The sequence below is a fragment of the Geotrypetes seraphini genome, chromosome 4, assembly GCF_902459505.1.
Source record: "Geotrypetes seraphini chromosome 4, aGeoSer1.1, whole genome shotgun sequence".
Lineage (NCBI taxonomy): Eukaryota > Metazoa > Chordata > Amphibia > Gymnophiona > Dermophiidae > Geotrypetes > Geotrypetes seraphini.
The window spans coordinates 2,082,822-2,103,942 of NC_047087.1; the positions used below are offsets into that span (position 1 = coordinate 2,082,822).

Below are 21,121 nucleotides of genomic sequence, written 5' to 3' on the forward strand. Positions count from 1 at the left end.
CCCGACATCGAGTTTGAAGTTGATCATGTTGTGATCGCTCGTCCCCACCGGGACCGGGACTTCTACTTCCTTTGCCAGACTCGTAATGCCGTTTAGGACCAAGTCCAAGGTGACATTTCCTCTTGTCTGCTCTCCCACCAATTGTTCCAGGAAGCAGTCCCCTAGCACTTCCAGGAACATTGCCTCCTTGCCACAATTTGAAATTCCCAGGTTCCAGTCTATTCCTGGAAAATTGAAATCCCCCAAGATAATGACATTACCTATCTTACATTCATGTTTAATTTCCTCTATCATTTCCAAGTCTGTTTCTTCCACTTGTCCTGGCGGTCGGTAGTAAAGGCCAATCAATCTTTGTGTCAGCACCGTTGTGTCTGGGAATCTTTATCCAGAGGTATTCCAGCTTCTCTTTCTCTTCTATCATAATCTCTCTCACAGATTCTATTTCTTCACGAACATATAGGCCAATACCTCCACCTTTCTGCCCCACTCTATCTCTTCTGTACAATTTGTATCCCTGAAGTACTGTATCCCATTTGTTTTTGTCATTCCACCAGGTTTCTGTTATGCCAATGATTTCCAGTTCGTCGTTCTTTTCTATTGCTTCTAATTCTCCCATTTTGTTTCTCAAACTTCTAGAGTTCGTATACATACATTTGAGTTCCCTTTGTGTTGCCTTCTTGAACTCTTTAAGCTTAGCAGTCTCCCCTGGTTCCTTCACGATATCCTTTCTTGCTCCTGTATTGTCTCTCTTATATGCTTTGTGATCGTCCCCTCCTGAGTCTGAGTAGTTATCCGTAGTTCCTTCTTTGGGACATACTGTCGCCCGGACCATTGACTGGTGGTCAACTGTCAGCTTTCCCCTGTTCTTTAGTTTAAAGCCTTCTCGATGGCCTTCTTGATGTTGCCTGCCAATACTCTTGCTCCTTCTTCGTTGAGGTGCAGTCCATCCTTCCTGTAGTACTTGCTTCTTCCCCAGAACTTTGTCCAGTTGCGCACAAAGTCAAAGCCTTCCTCTTCGCACCATCATCTCATCCAGGAGTTAATTGCTTGCAGTTCCCCTTGCCTCCTTCCATCCGCTCTTGGTACCGGGAGGATCTCGGAGAAGGCCACCTTCAGCTCCCTGATCTTCAGTATTCTTCCGAGTGAGCGGAGCTGGCCCTTCATTTCTTCCCTGTCATACTTCTGTCCGCTCACATCGTTGGTTCCCACGTGGATAAGCACAGCAGTGTCCTCTCCCCCTGCGCTGTCTATGATCCTGGAGATCCTGTTGGCCACATCCTTCACTCTTGCTCCCGGCAGGCAGGTGACGATTCTATCCTCTCTCCCTCCTGCGGTGTAGCTGTCCACATGCCGTATGATGAAGTCTCCCACGATGATCCCCATCTTCTTTATTCGGTGGTTCCTTGGGGGTCGTAAGTCTACATCCATGGTATAGGGCCGATCTCCTTCCTGCGATACTCCTGAAGTTGTTTTCTGCTCTTCGGGTGGGGGGGGGGGGTCCTCATGCAGTCTCCCTCTTACTCCTGGTTTGTGATTGCCCCTTGTCTCCGCTTCCTTTTCTCTAGAATTTTCAGGGGTGTCTTCTTTTCTCTAGTCCCGGCCTTCTTCCTGAGTTATTCGGGTACAGTTCTCCACATGCTACTGGTGTGCTTCCTCGATGTATCTTTCTAGTTCCTTGACCTCTTCGTTTGGACTGAACTGGACTAGAAGCTTCTCCTGTTCGCAGATTTCCTCTTCAAAGGTGAGGAGTTCTTTTAGATTCAGCACTGTCTCCTCTAGTAGCCAGATCTGCTGTTTCAAGCTATCCAGCTCCATGCAGCGACTGCAAATGTATGCCCTAGTCCCCGAAGGGATGTAGTCATACATATTGCAGCTGGTGCAAAAGACTGGAAAGCTCACCTTTTGGCTTCCCTGGGCATCAATCTCTTGTCCCCCTTCTGAGTTGTTTGGGCAAATCGGTTATGGACCTTCTGTCTCTGTCGTCTGGATGTTTTCTGGCTTCCTGGTTTCTACCTTCCTTTTTGTGAGTCTGCTAGTGTTACTGTTTGATCTGAGTCCACCAGTGTTACTGTGTTAGTATCTGTGAGTGCTTTTTTCCCCTCTGGGAGGGAGTGTGAGGGAGTGTGTGCCCTGCTGTGTGACTAGCTAAAGATTGGGTCTTGTGGCTGCCTTCCTGCTTCTTATGAGTCTGCTTGCTTATTGTTGGTTCTGATTCTATTTATGTTACGGTATTGGAGTCAGTGATGGAGTCAGTGAGTACTCTGTTCTTCCTGTTTCCCCTCTAGGTGTGTGGTATGTGAGGGAGTGTGCCCTGTTGTGTAGCTAGCTAAAGTCTAGGATTTGTACCTACCTTCCTGCTTGGTGTGAGTTTGTTGGTTTTACTCCGCCGGTGTCCGAGTTTCCCGGCTCCTTCAACGGCTCCTTTGCAAAGGCGAGCTTGCTAAGGCGAGCGCCTTAGTCGCTCGCCTTCATCGCGTGCCGAACGGTTGCGCGCCATTGGCTCCGCCCCTTTTAAAGTAGAGCTCCAAGGTCCGACGCCGAAAGGGTGGGCGGAGCTACCTCTCGCCGCTACCCCTCACTCTGTTCTTCCTCTGTGCCCTCCTGGCTTCTCCTCCTCTGCTATCCCCTGCCTCCCGAGTCTCTCTCCTGCCTCTCTCCCTCTGTGCTGCTTGCAGGCAAGCTGGACTTGATCGGCATTGGCTCCGCCCTTTTTAAGGCGGAGCTCCAAGGTCCGACGTCGGAGGGGTGGGCGGAGCTACCTCTCGCCACTACCCCTCACTCTGTTCTTCCTCTGTGCCCTCCTGGCTTCTCCTCCTCTGCTATCCCCTGCCTCCCGAGTCTCTCTCCTGCCTCTCTCCCTCTATGCTACTTGCAGGCAAGCTGGACTTGATTGGCGTTGGCTCCGCCCTTTTTAAGGTGGAGCTCCAAGATCTGATGTCGGAGGGGTGGGCGGAGCTACCTCTCGCCGCTAGGTTGCATACGGAGAGGTATGGCCAGTAGGGAAAAGGAGGTATTGATACCCCTGTATAAGACTTTGGTGAGACTTCATTTAGAATATTGTGTACAATTCAGGAGGCCGCACCTTCAAAAAGAAATTAAAAGGATGGAGTCAGTCCAGAGAAAGGCTACTAAAATGGTATGTGGTCTTCATCATAAGGCGTATGGGGACAGACTTAAAGATCTCAATCCCTATACTTTGGAGGAAAGGCGGGAGAAGGGAGATATGATAGAGATGTTTAAATACCTACATAATATAAATGCGCATGAGTCAAATCTCTTTAATTTGAAAGGAAGCTGCAATGAGAGGGCATAGGATGAAGTTAAGAGGTGATAGACTCAGGAGTAATCTAAGGAAATAGTTTTTTTACAGAAAGAGTGGTAGATGCATGGAACAGTCTCCCAGAAGAGGTGGTGGAGACAGAGACTGTGTCTGAATTCAAAAGGGCCTGGGAAAGGCACGAGGGATCTCTCGGAGAGAGGAAGAGATAATGGTTACTATTAGTGCTGCCCGATTCAGGAAAAAAAAATTTCGATTCAATTCGATTCAGCCTATTGAATTGTTTTTTTGATTTGATTTGATTCGATTCGATTTTCCTGCCCAATTGGGTGGGGGAATTTTTTCAAACATCCTGGTGGGTTTATTTTATAGCCTCTTCACCCCCTTTGCCTTTTCCTAACCACACTGGCGCTGTGGTGTAAACAAAATAAACAAACAAAAAAGACTTCCTCTCTCTCTTAAATCCTAGCTCACGTTTGCGGTCTAACACCAGCTCTGGCAGGATACACGTTTCAAATCTGACATATTGTAATCACAAAATGGAAAATAAAATTAGTTTTTCTACCTTTTGTTTTCTGGTCATTAGTCAAATCTTGTCGGTCTCAGGCTCTGGTTGTCTTCTGATAACTTGCTTGCCAGGGTCTCCTTCTTTCTCCGTGCTAATCATCCATAAGAACATAAGAAGCGCCATCTCCGGATCAGACCTTCGGTCCATCAAGTCCGGCGATCCGCACACGCGGAGGCCCTGCCAGGTATACACCTGGTTTATTTTATAGCCAACCATACTTTATATGCCTCTCTCAAGGAGATATGCATCTAGTTTGCTTTTGAAGCCTAGGACTGTCGATTCCGCAATAATCTCCCCTGGGAGAGTATTCCAGATGTCAACCACTCTCTGAGTGAAGCAGAACTTCCTGACATTAGTCCTGAACCTGTCCCCCCTTAGCTTCATTACATGTCCTCTAGTCCGTGTCAAATTGGACAGTGTAAATAATCTTCTCTGCTCTATTTTGTCGATTCCTTTCAGTATTTTGAAGGTCTCGATCATATCCCCACGCATTCTCCTTTTCTCAAGGGAGAACAATCCTAGTGTTATAAGTCTGTCCTCGTATTCCAGTTTTTCCATACCCTTCACCAGTTTTGTTGCTCGTCTCTGCACCCTCTCCAGCAGTTTTATATCCTTCTTTAGGTAGGGAGACCAATGTTGGACGCAGTATTCCAAGTGTGGTCTGACCATTGCCCTATAAAGCGGCATTATAACTTTCTCCGATCTACTCGAGATTCCTTTCTTTATCATGCCCAACATTCTATTTGCCTTCTTTGCCGCTGCCGCGCATTGTGCCGACGGCTTCAGGGTCCTATCTATCAGTACACCCAGATCCCTTTCTTGTACACTTTTTCCCAGACTTGCACCTGACATTCTGTACTCATATTCCTTATTCTTACTGCCTAAATGCATTACCTTGCATTTCTCCACGTTGAACTTCATCTGCCATTTCTCCGCCCATTTTTCTAACCGACACAAATCGCTCTGGAGTTCCTCACTATCCTCCTGCGATCTGATTGCCCGGCAGAGTTTTGTGTCATCTGCAAACTTGATGATCTCACTGGATGTTCCGTTTTCCAAGTCATTGATATAAATATTAAAAAGGATCGGTCCAAGTACTGAGCCCTGGGGTACACCACTAGTCACTATCTCCCAGTCGGAGAACTTCCCATTAATGCCCACTCTCTGCTTCCTGTTATCCAGCCATTTGCCTATCCATCTTTGTATATCTCCCTCTATGCCATGGCTTTGTAGTTTCCTGAGAAGTCTTTCGTGTGGAACTTTGTCGAACGCTTTCTGGAAGTCCAAGTATATTATGTCCACCGGCTTTCCACTATCAATTTGCTCGTTCACGGTCTCAAAGAATTGGAGTAAATTCGTCAAACACGATTTCCCTTTCCTGAATCCATGTTGACTGGGTTTCATCAAGTCGTGTGTGTCCAAGTGCTGAACTATGCTATCCTTGATCAGTGATTCAATCATCTTGCCTGGGACAGACGTAAGACTCACAGGTCTATAATTGCCCGGTTCTCCTCTCGATCCTTTTTTGAAAATTGGCGTGACGTTCGCTTTCTTCCAGTCGTCTGGTATCTGACCAGTTCTGATTGACAGGTTTGCAAGTTTTTGCAATAACTCTCCGATTTCAACCTTCAATTCCTTCAAGACTCTTGGGTGAATTTCATCCGGTCCAGGGGATTTGTCACTTTTAAGTTTGTCGATCTGGTAGTATATCTGATCTAAGTTCACTTCAACTGTGGTGAGGCTGTCCTCTATTTCTCCTGTAAACAGTTTCTCCGCTTCAGGTATTGTTGAGGTGTCCTCCTTCGTAAAGACGGACGCAAAGAAGGAATTTAGTTTGTCTGCAATCTGTTTATCTTCCTTGATGTACCCTTTTCTTCCCTTGTCGTCCAGGGGTCCCACTGCCTCTTTTGCAGGTTTTTTCCCCTTCACGTATCTAAAGAAGGGCTTGAAGTTTTTGGCCTCCCGGGCTATTTTTTCCTCATAGTCCTGTTTTGCATCCCTCACCGCCTTGTGACATTTCTTCTGTTCATCTTTATGTTTGTTCCAGGCTTCGGTTGTCTTTGTGCATTTCCATTTTTTGAAAGAGTCCTTCTTTTCTTTTATGGCTTCCTTCACCTGTATGGTAAGCCATGCCGGTTTTCCTTTGCCTTTAGTTCTCCGATCTTTAGAAATCCTCGGAATGTAGAGATCTTGCGCTTCTGCAATAGTATTTTTCAATAGGCACCATGCCTGATCTACTGTTTCAAGTTTGTCCACCATCTTCTCGAGTCGTTTTGTTACCATGGCTCTCATGCAATCGTATTTACCCTTTTTAAAGTTTAAGGTGGTGGTTAAGGTTTTGGCATGTTTCCCTTTCCCGATGTCCAGTTTAAAGTTGATTACATTGTGATCACTCGTTCCCAGTGGAGCCATGACTTCTACTTCTGTTATCGGTCCCGTGAGACCATTTAGGACCAAGTCCAAGGTGGCGTCGCCTCTTGTCGGCTCTTTTACCATTTGCTCCAGGAAGCAATCCCCTAGCACCTCCAGGAACTTTGCCTCCTTGCCGCAGTTGGAGGCTCCTAGTTTCCAGTCTATTCCTGGGAGATTGAAGTCTCCCAATATAACTACATTGCCTGTCTTGCATACTTGTTTGATTTCCTCCATCATTTCCATCTGCCATCTCTGTCCTCCCCTTCCGTTTCCCTTCCCTCCCCCAGAGGTCTGGCATTTTTTTCATCTCCATCCACAGATCCACCTTTTCTTAACTACCCTTTCATCCAGCATCTCTCCCCACCACCCCAGGGTCCACCAGCTCTCCCTTTCTCTTCTCAACTACTCTCCTACCCAGTATCTGTATCTCTCACCCACCCATCCCCCACACCATCCCTTGTGCCCAACTTCTCTTCCTTTCTGTTCCTTCCCTCCCTAAATCCCATTGTCCACCCATCTCTCTCCCTCTTCTCTGTTTTTAGACCCATTATTTCTTCATCCCCTCCCTCCCCCACGTCTCTTTGACACCCCCCCCCCGTTCCCTCCCTCCAAGTACTTCTACACTAAAATATTCTCTACTCCCAGATGGGCTCACAGTCTAAAACTATAATATGGATAAAATAGGGAGGAAGAATGAAATTAAATAAACCTTAATTTAAAAAAACAACCATCCCACTAAAATAAAATTTAAACAAAATAAGATAAGATAAGAAAAATAATTAAACCAAAACTGAATATATAGAAGAATTAAAAAAAAAAATCTAAATAGATAGAAACCTAGCAGTAAAATCAACTAAAATCAGGTCAATCCCTGATCAGTGCAAGGCCGCTGTCAGATGGAGGGATTTTGCCCTTAAACGGCCATGGCACTCAAAAGATAGGCACCTTCCACATTTTTAAAGTTATTGAAATCTTTCTTTCTTCGGACTGCAGCTGTGGATGTAGATGGCTAGCACGGGCAGTAGCAGGGCTGTAGGAGTTCCTTGAGTGCAGGGTGTGGGTGAGGCCTCTCCGCTTTCATTGAAGCTGTGGTGGCTGCAACTGGGTGAGTGCCGGCGTCTGCAAGACGGGCTGAGGGAGCGCTGGTGGCAGCGGCTGAGGTCCCGGAGGGCTCCACACCTTGATGGGCTGTGTTGCTAGATGGCAATATGTCTCAGGCGGCTGCTTGTGGAAGCAGGGGTATCCAGCTCCTTTGCATCTCCCGCTCCTTCCTGTCAGTCTCCCTCTTTTCACACTCTTCACATGCTGAGCTCTCTCTATCCCCGATCGTCGACTGTGCTTCCCAACAGCGGTGCTAACGTCACTCCTGCGGTTCTTCTCTAGCCTGGTTGCTGGGCGGAAGAAGCGGCAAAGGAAGCCGGCAAACAAGAGCCAGGGGACGGGCTGCCATCTCAGAACAACAGTTAGGCAAAAGCAGGAGAGCAGGAGGTCAGGGGGGAAGCCGGATGACACTGCAGCACTTCCTGACTGACCCCCACCCCTTAAAGCAGAAGCAGGCCAGCAAGAGGTAGCGCTGCCATTCCTGCTTTAGGTGGCGAGGGGGGAGGGTCAGTCACCAAATCGGGAGGCCGATTTTTTTTTTTTTGTAAATCGATTCGAATCGATTCACCCGAAGTGAATCGGTGAATCGATTCGAATTGGGAATCGGGCAGCACTAGAAAATAGTAAAAGCAGTGAATACATCTGGGTTTAAAAAAGGCTTGGATAAATTCCTGGAGGAAAAGACCATAAACTGTTATTAAGGTAGGCCTGGAGAGAGTCGCTGCTTGTCCTAGGGGTTAAATTCCGTGGAATCCTTCACTTTTTGGGATTCTACCAGTACTTGTAACCTGGTCTGGGCTGGATAGGCCCTTGCTCTGATCCAGAATAGCAACTCTTACATAAGGCTGGAATGTGGCTGCAGAGCATCCCAAAACTGATTCACTCTAAGCTAGCGAATATGGATTTACTCCTTTCAAATACCCTCCCTGTCATGATCACAGACATACAAAGACAGATAAATACACAAAAGCACCTAGAAATATGGCCAGGTACAGAGCCACACACCTGACACACATACAAACATGCACAGAGTCCACGCAGAGCGGTTTGAAAGAATTCCCCGAGTCGTAATTTGCATGCTTACCACCTTTATATAACAGGTGTAAACTAGACACCTTTTTGGACCTCTCTCATAAGGTGTCCGGTTATAAAACTGAGCCCATAAAAATGCTTGAATAAGTGTGCCTAAAATTCTCCACAAAAGAAACAGCAGTGAAAGAGAGGAAGCAGCTGCTCAACAGAAACACAGGCTGTTAGCAGAGAGCGTGGAACCTAGGGACTGGCCTTCCTGCTCTTTCATTCTGTGTAATTCTTCCCTTTGAACACTAGAGGCAGAATGGGTCAAGTAGCAGCGACAGCATGTGACCATGACGGTAGGTTCTGCACTAAGTACAGGAAACCAACATTTCAAGACTTGGAAGTTGAGCCTCATGGTCAAATCACAGCCCTGGAAAGGAAGAGGAGGAAGAAAGTTAATGAGGAAAATAGTGGGAGAAAGCTCACCTTGTGCTAAGAGCCTCATATGACCCGAATTTGCTCTCTATGAGTGCCAGGAGATTTTGCAGCTGGTCAGCGGCATGGTTAAATTCATCAGGCGGTTGCATAGTGCTCTGATCCAGCCCTTTCATCTCAGAATGCAGCATCTCCAGCATTTTGTGCAGGTAACAGAGGAAGTTCCGATCCCTAGTTGTAACTCCTGAAATCACATAACAGGGAGAACATATACTAACTTCCCTAAATCCTGACTCAATGTGGGACCCTGCAGTGGCTCCATCCGTTGGAGACTCCTTGGTGATATCTCTATTGATCAGCCCTTGTAATGTTTCCATATTTAGGATCTTTGACTCCCTAGTGATGAGACTTTTCTACGTGAGGTCCTTTACTAATTCCTCCTAGAGATGTTTCTGAATGTGGTGCCATCCACTGCCTCCCCCCATTAGGACCCCGGTAGAGAAATGAGCGACCTTAAAGATTGTGCTCCCGTTGGGGAAAAATCAACAAATGCAACTCCCTTCGACAAAACAGACAGTTAATAAACAATAAGTAGGTTAACCAAATTCAGCCCGGCAGTACCTATTCAGAAAGGTAACAAGGGGCACACAGGATCCAGGAACAAGGCAGGAAACACGATTCATGAAAGCAAAACGTCAACTCAAGAGCAAGACATGAAGCAGAATGTTGTTATGTTAGATCCGGCCAAATCCTCCGAAGTGGAGTTCGAAGCGGATTGCAAACAGTGATCAGTGTAACATGAACATTACAGCAGCAGCAATCTATCCATACAACATCAGGAGCTATCAGTTTAACATTAATAATGATCAGTGCGACATATCAGTTGCTATCCATGTGACATTAGTAACGATTGATGCAACCTGAATGTGACATGAGTTATGTAATATGAAACAATACAACATTAGTCAATTCAGTGCAGTGGGGGTCAGTTCACTTTTAGATCTGGTCAAGTTTGGATACGGCTGGGTTTATAGCCATGGGTTTTGGAAGAGCCATGTTTTTAGGGATTTATACAGTCACCCAAGCCCTCAGCTCTCCAGGCCAAGTTCCAACCCCAACAAGGAATCCAATGTAAGCCCCAGTATACATAATGACTCAATGCTAAGGCAGCCCAGAGATAAGGCAGATAAATGCTCAGCTCTTCAGCCCCGTCCCCAAGAGGACCAATCAAGAAAAGACACAAGAACACCCAGATTAAACAATGACATACCTCCCTCCAAAGCACAGAGGAGCTCCTCCTAGAGGAAGAAAGGATTGTGCTCAGGTCTAATCCCCCTTGTATGAGGGGCCATTTAAAAAATTTGTATTTAATTATTTATATACTACTTGGTTTACATTCAGGTATTTTATCATATTTCCCTATCTGTCCCGGTGGGCTCAAACTCTATCTAGTATACCTGGGGCAATGAGGGGATTAAGTGACTTGTCCAGGGTCACAAGGAGCAGCGAGGGATTTGAACCCACAACCTCAGGGTGCTAAGGCTGCACCACACACTCCCGTTTTTATATGCTGGTGGAGATGTGTCTAGTGCTCTTTTCAGGGTTATGATCCCCGGCTCAAATGCTAGGTGACCCCATAGGTTGACGAAGAGCCAAAAGAGCATTCAAGAATTTTACCATTCCCAGGAGGAGATGAAGACTCCTTCCCTCGGCTTCTGTTTCTCAGGTAAGTTTGAATGAGGGAAGTCAATGTTTTCATGAGCTCACTAAGGCTTTCTGAGTGTTTGACATCTTCAACACTCATTTCCAGGACTTGTGTCATGTAGTGATATAGAAACTTCACACTCTCCTTCATGCCCTGAAAGGTGAAAATGAAAAAACCATTAGACAAGATGCCTGGGCTTGTGTGCACACTAGAGGTGATACTAGGGTTACCATATGGCTCCAGAAAAAGGAGGATGGAGTGAGCAGGGCTGCCATCAGAGCAGTACTACCAGTCCTGCATTCAGGGGCCCGGAGCTGACAGGGGGCCCGGGCCAGTAGCGTACCTAGGGGGGGGGGGCAGTGCGCCCCGGGTGCACGCCCCAAAGGGGTGCACAAGAGAGAGAGCTGAACGGGGATGATGGGGAACCCGCGAGGTTAAATATAACTCAAGTCGCGAGGCTCAGCCGATCGGAAGTCTTCCCCGACGTCAACGCTGACGTAGGAGGGAAGGCTTAAGCAAAGCCCGCCCTCCGACGTCAGCGCTGAAGTCGGGGAAGACTTCTGGTCGGCTATGTGTGCACGGCGGGACAGGCAGGAAATAGAAGACAAGCCTAAGCGGCTTGAGCTACATTTTGCTGAGAAAGTTGCTAAGATGGGCTGGGAGGCAAACAGGGAACACAAAAGGGGGAGGGAGTGCGTTTTGGACACAAGGCATGAACTTGGGAGAGAGGAAGGGAGGGAAAGAGATGCTGAGGTGGGGGAGGGAATGCATTTTTGGACACAGAAGGCATGAACTTGGGAGAGAGGAAGGGAGGGAAAGAGATGCTGAGGTGGGGGAGGGAAAGGGTTTTTGTACACAGAAGGCATGGACTTGGGAGAGAGGAAGGGAGGGAAAGAGATGCTGAGGTGGGGGAGGGAATGTATTTTTGGACACAGAAGGCATGGACTTGGGAGAGAGGAAGGGAGGGAAAGAGATGGTTGTGTACACGGGGAACAGAAGAAAGGAGAATTTTTGGTCATAGGGAGGGAGTGAGGTACAGACAGTGGCATACCAAGGTGGGGATGGGGGCGGTCTGCCCCGGGTTTATGCCCCAAGGGGGTGCACAGCTGGCCACCCTCCAGTGTTCTCCCTAGGCTGGCAAACTTCGTCTCTTTAGCCACTTGAGTGCCACCACCGCCATTGGGAACAGGCCGAAGTCAAGTTCTCCCTGCTGTTCCCTGTGGGGCCGACCAACTCTCGCCACCCGTGTCAATTCTGACGTCGGAGAGGACGTTCTGGGCCAGCCAATCGCTGCCTGGCTGGCCCAGAACGTCCTCTCCGACGTTAGAATTGACGTCGGGTGGCGAGAGTTGGTCGGCCCTGCGGGGAAGAGAAGCAGGGCGAACTCGGCGCCGGCCTGTTCCTGATAGCGGCAGTGGCAGCTTATTCCCCAGTGGCGGTGGCAGCATTTTCCCAATGGTGGTGGCATAGGGGAAGGCAAGGAGAAAGAAAGAAGGGGGGGACAGGGAGCCAGAAAAAAAAAAAAGAAAAGAGCTGGGTGAAACAAAGAAAAATGGGGCACGGAGAGAGAGAGAAAGACAGACATACAGAATGAAAGGGGGTATTGAGAGAGAGAAAAAGAAAGAAGGGGGCAGGGTGAAACAAAGAAAAAGTTTGGGGACAGAATGAGGTCTGGAGGAGAGGAAGCATACAGGAGGCTGAAAGAAGGGAAGAAATATTGGATGCACAGTCAGAAGAATAAAGTGCAACCAGAGACTGATGAAATTACCAAAGGTAGGAAAATGATTTTATTTTCAATTTAGTGATCAAAATGTGTCCGTTTTGAGAATTTATATATGCTGTCTATATTTTGCACTATGGCCTCCTTTTACTAAACCGCAATAACGTTTTTTAGCGCAGGGAGCCTATGAGCTTCAAGAGCAGTGTGGGGCATTCAGCGCAGGTCACTGCGCTAAAAACCGCTATCGCGGTTTAGTAAAAAGGGAAGGGGAATATTTGTCTATTTTTGTATAGTTGTTACTGAGGCGACATTGCATAAAATCATCTGCCTTGACCTCTTTGAAAACCCGCGGAATATAAATGATAATTAACATTTTCTCTGCGTACAGCGTGCTTTGTGTTTTTAAAATTTTATTGTTGGTAGATCATTTTGACTTGGCCACAAAGGTAAGGGGGAGGGAGGGGAGCTGCTGAAAGAGTCTACCTTGACGTGGTTGCAGGCTTACAAATCTTTTGGTCAAAGAGTGCGGTGACAGAGAAAAGTATGTGTGTATTCGGCCCATGGAAGAAGGGGGGGGGTCAGGGGGGGGAAGGGGTGCGTGGGGGGCCCAATAGGATTGCTCAGTAAGGGGCCCAGAAATTTCTGATGGCGGCCCTGGGAGTGAGACATCCAGGTTTTGCTTCCATTGCTTTCAGTGGAAGTAAAACCCAGATGTCTCAAGCCATATGCTAACCCTAGTTGATACTTAGATGGGAGAAATGTATCATTTGCTTTCCAGCATTTAGAATCTGTTGCTCCAAAGCTACTTGTGGCCAGGTGGGTCTTAGACATGCCTGATGTGGATTGGGACACGCTTTCCTCTGTTTCCGGCAGCAGCAGGAGGCTATTAAACTCTATGAAGGGAGCAAGACTCAGGCAACTGGTGTTGGAACCAACAAGGGATCAGGCAATACTGGACCTGATACTTACCAATGGAGAAAGTGTCACAGAGGTCTCGGTGGGCGACACATTGGCCTCCAGTGACCATAACATGGTATGGTTCAATCTCAGGAAAGGTTTCACTAAATCTACTACACTGACCAAGGTCCTCAAATTCAAGGACACAAACTTCAAAGAAATGGGAGACTTCGTTCACCAGGCGCTACAAAGCCAAGCAGAAACCGATGACATGGAAGAAATGTGGTCGACTTTGAAAGCTACCATACAAGAAGCAACAAACCGCTATGTTAAATCAGTAAGTAAACGGCGAAGAAACAATAAGCCATAGTGGTTCTCTGTGGAGATTTCGGACCTCATCAAGGAGAAGAAAAAAGCATTCATCTCTTACAAACAATCAGGGAAACAGGACTCTAGGGAAGTCTATCTGGCCAAGTCAAAAACCGTCAAAACAGCAGTTAGGGAGGCCAAATTATGCATGGAGGAGTCTCTAGCGAAGAACATCCAGAAAGGAGATAAATCCTTCTTCAGGTATATCAATGACAGAAATAAGAACTCAGGCGGGTTAGTACGTCTTAGGAAACCAGACGGAGACTATGTAGAAGCGGACTCGGAAAAAGCCCAACTGTTAAATGAATACTTCTGCTCAGTCTTCACCCGCGAGGTGCCAGGACTCGGCCCTCAGCTACAGACAAGGGTTGACGCAGATGACCCGTTTAGTAATTTCGAGTTTACACCCAGCGGTGTCTACTGCGAGCTGTCAAAGCTTAGGGTTAACAAGGCAATGGGGCCTGACAACCTACATCCCAGGGAGTTGTGTGATGTCTTGGCGGAACCACTATCCGCGCTCTTCAATCTCTCAGTACGGGTAACGTCCCGTTAGACTGGAAGACGGCTAACATCATTCCACTTCACAAGAAAGGCTCCAAGATGGAGACAGCAAACTACAGACCGGTGAGTCTCACATCAATAGTGTGCAAACTAATGGAAACTCTAATCAAACGCCAATTGGATACGATCCTGAACAAGGAGAATCTACGGGATCCCCGTCAACATGGATTTACTAAGGGGAGATCCTGCCAATCCAACCTGATCAGCTTCTTTGACTGGGTGACAAGGAAGTTGGATGTTGGGGAGTCCCTGGACATCGTATACCTGGACTTCAGTAAAGCATTCGATAGCGTACCACACCGCAGATTGCTGAGCAAGATGAGTTCTATAGGATTGGGCAACACATTGACGAAATGGGTTGGGAACTGGCTTGGAGGTAGGCTTCAGAGGGTAGTAGTGAACGGCACCCCCTCCGAAATGACGGAGGTAATCAGTGGAGTGCCGCAGGGCTCGGTCCTGGGCCCAATCCTATTCAACGTCTTTATAAGAGACTTGGCAGAAGGGCTGCGAGGTGAAATAAAATTATTCGCCGATGACACCAAACTAAGCAATGTAGTGGGCAAAAGCACAACAGACATAAATTCAATGTCCGACAACATGATGCACGACCTACTCCTACTGGAGCGCTGGTCTAAGTCCTGGCAACTCAGCTTCAATGCCAAATAATGCAGTCATGCACCTGGGCAGCCAAAATCCATGCAAGACTTACACCCTTAATGGCGAGATCCTAACAAGAACTGAAGCAGAACGAGACTTAGGGGTGATCGTCAGTGAGAACATGAGGACTGCCAATCAAGTGGAGCAAGCTTCATCCAAGGCAAGGCAAATCATAGGTTGCATATGCAGGAGTTTCGTCAGCCGTAAGCCTGAAGTCATTATGCCATTGTATAGATCCATGGTGAGGCCCCACCTGGAATACTGTGTGCAATTCTGGAGGCCGCATTACCGTAAGGATGTGCTGAGACTGGAGTCGGTCCAGAGAATGGCCACCCGGATGGTCTCGGGACTCAAGGATCTCCCGTACGAGGAACGGCTGGATAAGTTGCAGCTGTACTCACTCGAGGAACGCAGAGAGAGGGGTGACATGATCGAGACATTCAAGTATCTCACGGGCCGCATCAAGGTGGAAGAAGCTATCTTCTTTTTCAAGGGTCCCGTGGCAACAAGGGGGCATCTGTGGAAAATCAAGGGCGGGAAACTGCACAGTGACACCAGGAAATTCTTTTTCACTGAAAGGGTGGTTGATTGCTGGAATAGTCTTCCATATCAGGTTATTGAGGCCAGCAGCGTGCCTGATTTTAAGGCCAAATGGGATAGACACGTGGGATCTATTCACAGAGAAAGGTAGGGGAGGGTCATTGGGGCGGGCAGACTAGATGGGCCGTGGCCCTTATCTGCCGTCTATTTCTATGTTTCTATAGGCATAGAAGTTATAATAAAAAGAAGCAACTCATATTCAATCAAGGTAAGCAAGTGGGAAAAAAGCCTAATTTCTTATGAAACACTAACCCCTCTCCCACCCCTCCCCCGAGATAGTTAAATTTCACGGTCCCTGGGTAGGCAGATTTAGGTAGGACCCCCACCCCCCAAGAGCATAGTGTGAAAGAGAGTCAATGGTTTTAGTATGAGTGATAAAGGGTTCTTGATTGGCAACATAAGGTGGGGCCCCAGATGGACACTGTTCTCCTTCTAATCTAGGGGTCCCCAAAGTCCCTCCTTGAGAGCCGAATCCAGTCGGGTTTTCAGGATTTCCCAATGAATATGCATTGAAAGCAGTGCATGCACATAGATCTCATGCATATTCATTGGGGAAATCCTGAAAACCCGACTGGATTCGGCCCTCAAGGAGGGACTTTGGGGACCCTTGCTCTAATCTGGACTTCCTACCTGAGGCTACTACTCTTAACCTAGAAAATTCGAATGTGAGTCCTTTTTGATGAGGATGACTTCAATCTCAATGTAGGGCAGGTCATGTTTGTGGAGGCTTTAATCTGTCTCGTATGCTACGTCCATTGCCAAGAAGGCCCATTGGAAAAAAATTCATATTCTAATCCACTTGATTAGTGCAGGCTCTTAACACCCACTTTACCTCGATTAATTCTGCTCTGGCATCCGGGTCTGAAAGCAGTGAAGAGCACTGCGAAACCCGAGGCTTGCTGGGCAGCTGCCATCCTTCCTGAAGCCTGGCTTGGATCAGGTGAAATATCTGAACAATCAGCAGGTTTGCAGGGAACAGGATCAATGTAGTTTGTATGCTGATTTTGAAGTGCGATACAGTCACCCAAAATTGACCTAAGTAAGGAGATGAAAAAGTAGCTGGTTAGGAAAAGCCCCCATCGTATCAGTCACTCAGCATCACAACATCCTAGGTGACCAATGAAAGACAAAATCATGGAAAGAGGCTCTTACCCAGCTGGTGGCTATTTGAGGTGTCATCCCAGAACATAAGGTTAATGACCATGTTGCATATGAAGAGGGTCAGACAGCAGGAGATGCGCTGAACTCGTGTGAAGGGGCTCCAGGGGCATCGATTCAGGACTGAAAACCAGAGATGATCTTTAAAGAGTCTTTCGACTGTCCTTGAGAGCACATGCCTGAAAGACAAAAATGCACACCAAAGATTCTGCAATTCAGATGAAGCATTTAGGAAACGGTCCAAGACATTTCATAGTAAAATAGTAAATGATGGCAGATAAAGACCTGAATGGGCCATCCAGTCTGCCCAAACATACACTCTCTATAGTTTAATTGAAATTGTTCTTTTTCTTAGATATTTCTGGGCCAGGTGTTGTGCATCTACTGGAGTTTCCGCTGAAGCTCACTCCAGCTCATCTAAATCATCTCAGCCCATCAGGTTTGTTTTCTGACTAGCAGTTCTTCAGGCAGTTTTGGAGTGGATGTATACAAACTGGCAGAATATTTTTGATAATGTTATGTTGATAAAGTGTGTTGTATTATTGTTTATGTGATTGGTGAATGCTTTTCTTGAATTGTATGTATCTTACAGTAAGCCTCTATAACAAGACTGGGTAGGATTTCCAGGAGAGGTCTGAACATACAGAGTCAGGACACATTTTGCATATGAACAAAATACATTTTATGTCATGTTGTAGCAGGTTTCCGGCAAGACTCAGAAACCTGCTACACTAAAAGATGTTTTATTTTCCACTTCAGTCTGATCCTGCACTTCACAGGTTCAGGAAGCAAGTTATACTTTTCAAGGAACAGAAATAAAGTCAACTTCTGTGTTACCACACTTGTTCTTCAACTGCCTCAAACACAAGTTTAGCACAGTCCATCTAGCCCATGGTATAGCTCTAGCCAGACCTGGAATAAAAGTCCACAACTTCAGTATTTCAGTGGCTTACCTCAAGCATGCAAAGAACACTCCTTTCACTCTTTTGAGCCATTCTGCTTCTCTGCTTCCCAGGGCTCTTTCTAAGCCCATGGCTAGAGAAAGTTAGATGCCTCTCTCTTGTAGGGATGGAGATCTGATAAGTTCTGATCCAGGGCATCAGAACACAGGCAGGGTTAACACGCAGGCGGTTCTGAACGCAGGCTGGGTCGGCACACCGACCTAGGCCCTGTGTGCGGTTCCAGGCCTGTGTGTGAATCCAGGCCTGGATTTGGTTCTGAGGCCCTGTTTCTCATTTCCTCTCCCTCCTGCCACGTATACATTCTAAGCAAGGACAAGGGTTGCACCTTGAGCAGAAGGCTGAGGCATTCCCCCCTCCTTGACTCTTGCCACATATTAACCAGACATATATTTACCCTTTATCTCTTGTCTTGTTTAAGCATCCCTTATATGGGCAACAATCAGACTTTGCCTGAGCAAGGCTAATCAAGAGAGCTTAAGAAGCATGCATTATAACCTTTGGACTGTCTCATGCCATAGTAAGATTTGAGACATATCAGAAAGGTACACATTGGGAATCACTTTATTATAACTGTTATTATGTATTCATATGTCACATGAGATAGTAGCTTTGAGACACACATGATATAGTTAAACAATGGTTTAATCCTCACTGTAAATGCATTATGAAATTATAACCTTGTAGAGCATTAACTAAGTAATTAATGGAGATATGATTCTCAATAAAAAGAGGGAGAGACCATTCATTTGGAGCGCCTCCTCTCAACTCTAAGCATGAGTGTTTGTGTTTCCTTTGTGGCATTCCTACACTCTCTCACTCACTGCACTCTGGGGCATTTACACTTCTCCCTACCTGAGATCTGCCCCTGTGACTCGGAAGGATTGTCCATTGCCCTTCCTCCACTACAGTGACTTACTATTGGGTGAGTGTCCCCTGCTGACCAGTAAGGGAGAACCCTTACTCCCTCACAGCCTCTTTGAACATTTGGAACGGTGAGTTATAAATGTTTTCAATTCAATTAATCCCTGATATTGAGACCATGACCATGTGTTTTTTTCCCTTAAATGTCAGCCATTTTGGATTAAAACTATCCGGATTTTCCATGGCAGTATCTGGCTAGTGGCTACCACTGAATATTCAGCCCCGGCATGTTTGAAGCAGGAAGGAAACAGCTGGGAGTGGTAGCACTGTAGTTATTTGGATGGTAGGGCTTGGCACCCTTGTGTGTCAAACAGTTTCTCTCAAGCACTGATTCAATGAAGGAGAATGCAAAGGAGATGAGGGAAGTGAATCCTTTAATTCCAGACAAGAATGTAGAATACAGAGATAAGAAAGAACTATATCATACATTTTCAAGTTCTGACAAGGATTCAATGCGGTTTACACTAAGATTTCTAATCAGTGATCATGAACAGTGAGGTTTAAATATTATTTATTAAAGATTTTCACAAAAGGAAACAGTTTAAGCAACAATTCCACAAAGTCATAAGATACAGAACAACGCAACATAAAAACTGCCACCATATAAGCAATAATCATAATAAAATAGTTGCAATACCAATCTCACCCCCACGCTCACTCCCAATAAATCCCCCCCCCCCCCCCCACCAACAGCAAGAGAGCATTCCAAGATACAGCCATGAACTACATGTGAGTTTCCTTCCAAGCAAGAGAGGGATCCCAGATCTTATAAAAAGGGGTCAGAGAATTCGATTTCAAGGCAGTCAATTTAGTTATCAAAAACATTTAGTCCAATTTGCGACAAATTTGTTGCAAGAGTTAAAACTGAATAAAGAATTTTAAAAAAAAAATATTTAGTCCAATTTGCGACAAATAGCCTCCGGAGCAGGAATAGACGGCCTACTTCACTCCCGGGCCAGGACCAATCGGGCAGCCACAAAAACAGAGGAGACCAGTTTATGTACTTGAGGCATAAATTAAGCAAACAATATTCCGCATGCTCTGGATACTTCACCCCAGTAATTTGAAAGACTAAAGCAAGAACTTAACTCCAATAAGAGCCCAACTTTAGAATACCAGAAATTAGTCTTATAAGGTTAAAAACCCTTCCCTCCCTTAATGTGTTTACCTTGCATGTTTCTTTGCTTTTAAAAATTGTAGTTCTCTCCCTTTTCTCCTGGTGTCTCTTGTAAGTCAGTATTAACATTAGTATTGTTTATATGTGTTCTTTGTAAATACGAAGACACACTCCAACACTAGCCACCTACAATACCACAAAACAACCGCTCCAACACCAGAAAAGACTCTCAACAAGCCAAGGAAGGAAAATAACTTCCCAACCACCTCCCTCAACTACAATACCCACCACTTTCTGCACCAAAATGAAAACTACCCCACAAAAAATATCAAGCTATCCTACTGATTACCCTACTCCTAACCAGCAACAACAGCAAACAACATCTCCCTAAAACCAACTATATCTAACTCCAAGGGAATAACCCAATCTACCAGATGGCTCTCAATAGATAAAATCACAAACTATCAGACCTACACCTACCTATCCACCACACAAACTACAAAAAGAAGACCGACTAACCCTTGCAAGACCAAAACGCAACTGCACCAAAGATCACTCATCTACCTGAAAATAACTCAAATCACACAAACAGACTACACCACTCTCACATGTGCATACGTGAACATCAGAGCCATAGGCCCCAAGACAGAACACATAAAGAACTGGATAGAAGAAGAAAACATAGATTGCCTTTTCCTCATAGAAACTTGGCTTACTTCAGATTTAGACCCCAGAATAACGGAAGTTTGCCCAAAGGGATACAAAATAATAGTGGTCTGCAGAGAAAACAAAAGAGGAGGAATCGCCATCATAGCCAAAACCACCTTAGACCTGAAAATACAAGACAAAACAACCACCCCATACATGGATCTACTAGCCTGTCAACTCTCAAGCACATCACTCAAAGGAACACTAATATGCATGCTCTGCTACATAACTCCAGGAAACTGGAACACAGCAAAACCAAAATTCGAAGATTTCATTTACTGAAACTCACTAACGACAACCTACAACTTAATTCTAGGAGACCTCAACCTCCACCTCGAAAACCAATCACACAAACAAGTTGAAAACTTACTAGCATGCCTCATAAGAACAGAAGAAGTTGCCTCCACTGGGTCAGACTGAGGTCCATCTCGCCCAGCGGTCCGCTCCCGCGGCGGCCCATCAGGTCCGCGACCTGTGAAGTGGTTTCTGCCTACTTCTATAACCTACCTCAAGTTATATCTGTACCCCTCTATCCCCTTATCCTCCAGGAACCTATCCAAACCCTCCTTGAACCCCTGTACAGAGTTCTGGCCTATCACATTCTCTGGAAGCGCGTTCCATGTGTCCACCACCCTCTGGGTAAAAAAGAACTTCCTAGCATTTGTTCTAAACCTGTCCCCTTTCAATTTCTCCGAGTGACCTCTAGTGCTTGTGGCTCCCCACAGTTTGAAAAATCTGTCCTTATTCACTTTCTCTATGCCCTTAAGGATTTTGAAGGTTTCTATCATGTCCCCTCTAAGTCTCCTCTTCTCCAGGGAGAACAGCCCCAGCATTTTTAACCTGTCAGCGTATGAAAAATTTTCCATACCATTTATTAGTTTAGTTGCCCTCCTCTGCACTCCCTCGAGTATCACCATGTCCTTCTTGAGGTACGGT

General features: G+C 46.2%; 1 protein-coding gene across 1 annotated transcript in view; it reads right to left on the minus strand.

The window, feature by feature from the left end:
* The window catches only part of PKD1L3 (polycystin 1 like 3, transient receptor potential channel interacting), a 192,975-nt gene that overhangs the window by 94,973 nt on the left and 76,881 nt on the right, over nucleotides 1-21,121 (minus strand). Inside the window, exons 15-18 of the mRNA XM_033941262.1 lie at nucleotides 16,484-16,656; nucleotides 16,152-16,378; nucleotides 10,488-10,668; nucleotides 8,862-9,054 (exon numbers count right to left, since the gene is read on the minus strand). Coding sequence (XP_033797153.1) covers nucleotides 8,862-9,054; nucleotides 10,488-10,668; nucleotides 16,152-16,378; nucleotides 16,484-16,656 — 774 coding nt within the window. The remainder of the gene's footprint in view (nucleotides 1-8,861; nucleotides 9,055-10,487; nucleotides 10,669-16,151; nucleotides 16,379-16,483; nucleotides 16,657-21,121) is intronic.